General features: G+C 43.6%; 1 protein-coding gene across 1 annotated transcript; it reads right to left on the bottom strand.

The window, feature by feature from the left end:
• Window positions 1-1,383: 1,383 nt before the first annotated feature.
• LOC149331308 (uncharacterized) lies at window positions 1,384-6,866 on the bottom strand. Its single transcript, XM_089555451.1, has 4 exons — window positions 6,813-6,866; window positions 5,733-5,826; window positions 3,876-4,204; window positions 1,384-1,656 (listed from the first exon to the last, which is right to left on the bottom strand). The coding sequence occupies exons 2-4, from the start codon at window positions 5,812-5,814 to the stop codon at window positions 1,420-1,422; spliced, it is 648 nt and encodes a 215-aa protein (XP_089411577.1). The 5' UTR covers window positions 5,815-5,826; window positions 6,813-6,866; the 3' UTR covers window positions 1,384-1,419.
• Window positions 6,867-7,068: the final 202 nt, after the last annotated feature.

The raw sequence follows: 7,068 nt of genomic DNA, 5'->3' as shown, positions 1-7,068 counted from the left end.
ACACGACTTGGCGTCTGCAACGCTAAGTGCGTTCCAGACAACTTAGCTACTCGCTTAATTGGAACATCTGTAATTTACGCGCTCATAATTAAACTATTCATGACCGCACATGGCGCGTTGGGATTTAAGTGGGTGCCGCGTGATGGCGTTACGACTGCATTCCATGCACGAATAAGATTCAAAGGAAATGTACTTCGCTACTAGCTTAATTGAGATATCTGCAATTTGCATGCCCATAATTGATTTATTCATGCACGCCTCAGTGCATGTCTGGAAGATATGTTTCTTAGACATCTGTTCATTCATTAGACGCGCCTTCATTCGCTTCCAAGAATCGAACAGTCCGCCACGACTGTTCGACTCTTGGAAGCGAATGAAGGCGCGTCTAATGAATGAACAGATGTCTAAGAAACGTATCGTCTTGATGTACTGAGGCTTGCGTGAATAACTTAATTATGTCGAAAGTCATATTAGCTGATCAAGCTGGTGGTGTGCTGCCACTAGCTAAGTTATTTGTAAATAATCTGTATATAGCCCCTTGTGTACATACAAAACATCTTATAGTAAATACCATGTTGGAATAAAAGAAAAAGCAGTCGGGGCGGTGGGGCTGTCTCTCCGTCTCGCATTTTCTTCAGTTTTTTTTTATTAATTGAGGCCACTTCCAGGTCATATCTGCGCCGTAACATGAGCTTTTAAGTTTGTACGCGAGAAGTGAAGCTTTCGCTCCAAAAAAAAAAAAAATATTCGGCAAGCTAGGCGTTCTATTTCGAAGCATACACTGTCCTTTGTATGCCAGCGTGATTTTATTTCTTTTATGTTCATTTGTTTCAAGGCCTCTGCTTTTTTTATTTTCTCTTGTCGTTCAAGGAAACCATCAATTTTGTGTTCGTGTTTGCTTGTTGACTGTCTGCTTGACGCACGAGCGAGTACGTGGACAAGTGCCACCATGTGCTCGGACAAATTGTGAAGTTATTGTCCTGTGCCGCAGCCTGCCTAATTATGTCTTTTTAAGTCAACTGTCTTTATTAGCAGCACCTTGATCATTGCTTATTGCGGCGTTCTTAAGTCGTTGACTGTTTTGTATTGTTCATTTATGGCGTTATTTGATTGCTTAGCATTCAGTTATTACGCTTTATCTTTATTTTGCATGTCACGTTAGCATTTTTGACCACTTCACTGTGTTCTGAATTTTTTGTACTTTGTATTGTGTGTTTCAGTTGCGTCGTGTTGTGCTGAGTATTTGTTCAGTCAGTTGTAGTGACTCCTTCTTGTGAAAAGGATTAGCCGGTGCCTCTCTCTAACACCAACGTCTCCTTTCATGTACGCGTAAACAAACAAACAAACAACAAAACTCCGTGTTAATCACTCCTGCATTTTCGGTCAACCGCACTGGAAAATTAACAGACACTAGTCACGTTAGGCAAACGTTACAACATCAAGTATGTTGCCCAGTTTTGAGGTAAGCGCGTCATCCCAGAATTCATTCATAATTTGCGGAAACAACTTTCCCAGCACCGCCGCCACCGTGGCCATGACGTCACCAGCACCATCCAGGAAGAGAGACGCTTTGTTGACAGACACGATGGTAGGTCCACTGTTGTAGGTGAGCACTGGACCGGATACACCAGGGCGGTTAAACCGGGGATTCACGACCTTTACAAGAAAGAAGTAGACGGACGAAAACGCAATGTCAGCAGTATAAATTTACGACTACTCAATACCTTTTTCTATACTTTTTTTTTTTTAAACAATAAAGTCACACTAACGTTATCACCCAACGTTTTAGTTTATTTTTTGCTCTACTGGTCATGTAGCACCGCTGATAACAGTAGGCCTTGACAGTACTAGACAAAGAACGTTTCCGCGCAAAGAATGGAAAACTTTTGCACGGATAATGTTCGCGTCATAGCTCACATGATCAACGAAAGTTTTGTAGTCACTGCATGTGCACCTCTTATTAGTTGTGTTATTTGGGCCTTTTACTAAGGAAGAGCTCAACGGCTAGGAGCCCCACCCCCTTTCGAGAGGCACTGAACAATGAACTGCCTAACAGTTATTTTTCCTTGACTACTGAATGCGAGGCAGGGTGATCAAACAGCCGCAAACTGTTACGAATTTAAAAAATTTGTAAACTTGAACGCACTTGAATGCACTCGAAAATCCGAACCGCTATTTAATCACGCCAGAGTGACGCTCATACTACCACATCGCCTGCAGGCTCTCCACTTGTGCCTTTTATGCAGAAGTACACCGGGCCGCCGAGCTTAAAGGCTAGAAATGCAATTTTCTCATTGGATTTGTACCGACAAGCACAAATGATTGTAATGATTGTAAAAATGTCTTTACTGCAGCCCATTGAGCCTTTTTACAGCATGTTGACCTAATGAACAAATTTGTTTGCTTCTTTCGGTATTGTATAGGAGTGGTCGCTATTTTCAAAACGCATACATCGAACAGACTACCCTGCACTACGTAACTTATCCGTACTTTTGAGCCTAAGCCTTCCTTAATTGTTGAGTGGTGTCTCACTCTGATGCAGAAAAACACTAATATCCATTGTCGCCTCTGCAGCGTCTTTGCAGCCTTTATGCGTGTTTTCAAACTACTACTGTTTTGGTCAAAAAAGAAATACTGAAGAGCTCACACTTTCAAGTCCTATAAATCAGGTAATAATTTGTCATATAGCTACCATATGCGTTATTACTACAATTGAAGTCTGTGGCATATAACTACCTCGTTATTGCAAGCTATACAACGCTTTCTTACGTAGTTTACACATGAAAAAAAGGCTGTAGAATTCTCTAACTACTAAACAGTTATTTCTCTGACAGACTACTAGCTTCTAAGCAACAGAAGACAGTAAAAGTAGAACTAGCGACAGCTACTACCTTAAGAAGTGAGGGAACAGCACTGCAGTAATAAAAAATGCAGTATGTTCACTGAGAATATAGGTAGCAGTTGTTTGTCGCATGTGTTCCTATACTCGTAGTTCGCTGTGTTGACGTGGCGTGACGCGGCATATGTTCAGTATGATGATGCCTGAGTATGCCTGTGCAGTTCCACTCCCCGTAAATGTCAAATAGACATTGAGCACAAAAGCCTTCATTTTTGGGATCTTGGTAAAAAGTAGCGTTAATCTCTTTGCGACAAAATTGTTCGGCAGCAAAGGCGCGATTTATGACAGTTTTGGCAGTTCTGCCAGCCACTCAGTTAAAACTCGTCATAAAGATAGCAAATATGTTGTCGGAAGACTACATAAGATATGTACCTTTAAAAGTATCCAGAACCATCACATTTATGGCACGTTTCAGAAGTTGCCTCCGGAAAAAAGTAAAACTCTTGCTTTTTCATGCATTGTTTGCTCCCATTTAAACTACTGTCCATTACTGCCCACTGTCCCCTTAATAAATTAAGTTTTTAATTTTATTTTCCAAGTTATTAAATTTCCGCAAATGGATGTTTTTTTTTTATATTGCTGCACTAAAAGAGCTAATAGCAACGAAATACTTGACGTTCAGAGCTTTTATCTGTCGTTCTCACTGGTCAGCCTCTACAGGGCCGACGCTACGGTGCTGAAAGTCGGTAGGAGGAAAAAAGAACCGCCACTACATCGAATTTCGTCAACAAAAAAATTAAAGACCTCATGTGGTGTCAGGACCGGTTTCAATTGAATTGAAGACTACCCGGGGCCACATAGACTCGGTTGGCAACATGTTCTCAAGAAATTTTCCAGGGTAAGGACGGGGTAAGGACGTTAGTGATAAAAAAAGATCAAATAAAGAAGATTCTAGCCTAGAGCAGACGTGCTTTTCCTCATGTCAGCGATGACCTTGCAAAATGTCCGCAAACCGAAGTTGGCCGCTCCAGCTTACCTCGAACGTGGCCGTTACTCTAGCTCCTGCTAGGGTGCCGAACGTTCCGTTCTGGACGGAGCACGTCTTCCAACGCGCCCAGGCTTTAATCTGCTCGTCCTTCGGCGTAGCCAGGTCGAACTGCACGAGCCTCGAGCCATTGTTGCAGTACGGCAGCGGAGGACCGTAGGGCCGTAGTTTGTTCAGTCCACTGAAGATTATGCTCGAGGACACCAAGCCGCCGATGTAGGCTTCCGGCCACGACTCGTGCTCGGCGTAATCCACGGGAAGGTGGCTGACGACTTCGTTCACCATGCTGCCGATATCCAGGCCGGAGAAATCGCACGCCTCTGGAAGGCAGGAAAACGGTTCACAAAACAAAATTCGACAAGGGCGGCAATGCTGGGGGAGCAAACGAGGTCAGCTTACGCAAAATCATAATTACAAGGAAAAAGACTTGCTGTCTGGAGACCGCAACATATATTTTCTTTCGAATTAAAATGCAGGAATGGTCGTGCAGCTAATGCAAGCTGAATACAACAGGCAATAATAGCTTGTTTAGGTCATTAAGAATCTAGGGCCCAGATTTATTGTATCTCATGCTATATTGTCAAAATAAATATTCGAACTAAAATGGAAATTAGTTATTTTTTATGCAAATCAAACAAGCGGACTCCTATTCTGCGCTGTGCTCTGCGCTGATCTGCCACGTAATGAATTCGCGATAGCTAATTTCATGGCGTATTCAGCAGGTGATGGACAAAATTTACCTCAAACCCAAAGGCCCACGCAGTTAATTTCTGCTTTTGGAGCCCTCGAAGAAAAGTAAACAAAACAAGTGTCTTTAATGCTATCGTCCCAGTAAATGCAAAACATGCGCTATAAATTCCGGCGCAGTACTTCCACCGCGTTCAATTTTTATTGACACTTTTTGCACCTTACTCTTCATAATATTTGCATGCCATTAAAAGACTGCTGATGTTCTACGTGCAGCTCTGAAGGCGGCCGCAATCGCGCTCCACAGGAACACCTTGGTTAATCTTCCTAGCGCTTTTTACGGCGGTTGAAGCAATATGATCGAGAGGGCTACGCTTGAAGGTCGCCACCGTCCGCTTTCCTCCGGCCTCCCATCAATGCAAGTCTAGCGCCCTTGAGTGGATGACAGCCAAGCGCACTGCGCTGTGAACGTAATACAAGTCGTTGCTTGAAACCGTCAGGGCCCCAGGGCCTGCAGCGCTTCTCGAGCATGTGTGCGCGCTGCCTCTGTGTGCTCTGTGCTAAAGACCTCGATGCATGTGCGTTCCCGTATTCTAGATTAGACTTACAGGCGTCACTTAATTTTGTTATTGCATCCTCAAGTTCCACTGCGTCTCTCATAGCCTTAGTCGCTTTGGGACGTTAAACCCCGTAAACCAATCAAGTTCCACTCCTTTCTTTTTCTGCGGTTGCCTTTTTCTGCGTTCCCAACGTGACAATGCAGACGTGAGGAATGCTCCTCGCGCTGACCATCGCGCCCTGCCTCACAACAAGCTATTCCATTTATGTGTGTATATGTGAAGGCACATTTCTTTATCCCAACGAAAGAGCTAAATTATGTATATGCGATAAACGCAATACGTCCTGAGGAAGTAGACAAACCCTAACGCACCATTCACCAACAACAGAATCTTTCACTCAAACCCTTATATCATTCCATGCAGCATTCGAATACAAATCCTGCCATTGTCCCTAATATTTTCTGTGCTCATGCGCATAAATGCGCCGGAGAAGATCGGTAATATCCGTCCTATAACAGCATAGAATGGTACGGCCGCCTGCGTGAAAAGCATTACGCTGTAGCCTGAATAAAATCAGCGCAAGAACTCGCACTGTACTCACGTGGTGACGTCTTCTCTTGTGACCAAACACAGGGCAGTGTGATATAGGGTAAAATCAAAGCAGTGAGTCCGGTTAGTTTCATTTTGTTTTTTTTCTGTGTGAAAAAAGAGGATTGATACTAATTAGTGCAGATATGAGTGCACAAAGGATAAAATTAATTATACAGATATAATGAAAATGTAACTTCAAAATGACCAAACATTTGTGGCTTCCAGTAAGCACGGGACATATAATGTTTTCATACCTATCATATCTCAACTAAAATTTGTTCTCTGTGAAAACAGCAAATTTTCCAGTCGAACCTTGCGATGTTTTATTACATCGCGTGAATGAAATGCTACCCTTGATGCCTCTGTCTGCGCAAGTTACTTCCTATGAATGCACAAATTGATCACTAACATCGTTACAATACAAAATAGAGAAGTTTATATGCTTTTGGATTATTTTTGGGATGTTTGCTGTTGAGCATGAAAGTTACTACATCGGGTGATAGATTCCTCGGGCCCTCGTTCTGATATGTTGACACGCCACTGCCACATTACGGTTGGGCACATCGGGAGAGGTCCTCCTACGATGTACGATTGTTATGATCTGTCGAGAATGCATGATTACAGAAACAGGGAGAAAAATTGTAATGGTCTTTCTCGCTGCTCTACAAATATCCCTGGCATTTCCCCGACAAAGTACTCGGCTTCCTCACTTCGCTGAAAGAATAACCTTGTCCTTTCATGGCAAATACACTCGCTCATGCAAAACTCCTTTTTTTAGTTCTTTAGAAATATCAAGAAGGTAAATGGGCATGAGTGCACACTTCATATCAGCTGTTCACCCGGGTTCATTATTTTGCTAGTCTACCATTGGTTAACCTTGACCTTTGCACCACAACCGGCGCCTGAAGCCCTTCGCAATTACATCACAGTAGACAGCTTGCATTAGTAATGCCTAAAACAATGTATATCTAAAAAGAATCAGCACAAAATGTAACCGCTGAAAGACGTAATAACTTCCATAACAGGGGCATCAACGACAAAAGGAAAGCACCAAGCTGCACACTCTAAGGTAAGGAAAATTGCGTCTCACGTAAGTAAGCAAGGCCACACGAGCGTTGGTGTACGTTCATCTGCCGGCAGCGCCTGACTTGCTCCGAGGCCAGTGTACCTCGAGCATTTATCGTCGCCCGAGCGGAAGGACCGACACGTGCTAAGGATGGGCGCCTCTGCTCCACGTGTGCGATGCGCCAGACTTGCTCTATCGGCGTCGAGGACGCGGCTACCGGTGAGAGGTCGGGGTGCGCCGCGCTTATTACTCGACACGCTCGGTTCCTGCTTCCTACAGC

Source organism: Amblyomma mixtum, chromosome 8 (assembly GCF_055824585.1).
Source record: "Amblyomma mixtum isolate Tamu chromosome 8, ASM5582458v1, whole genome shotgun sequence".
In the NCBI taxonomy this organism is placed as follows: domain Eukaryota; kingdom Metazoa; phylum Arthropoda; class Arachnida; order Ixodida; family Ixodidae; genus Amblyomma; species Amblyomma mixtum.
Note: the sequence above shows the minus strand (reverse complement) of the source record. Positions and strands in the feature narration are given on the sequence as shown.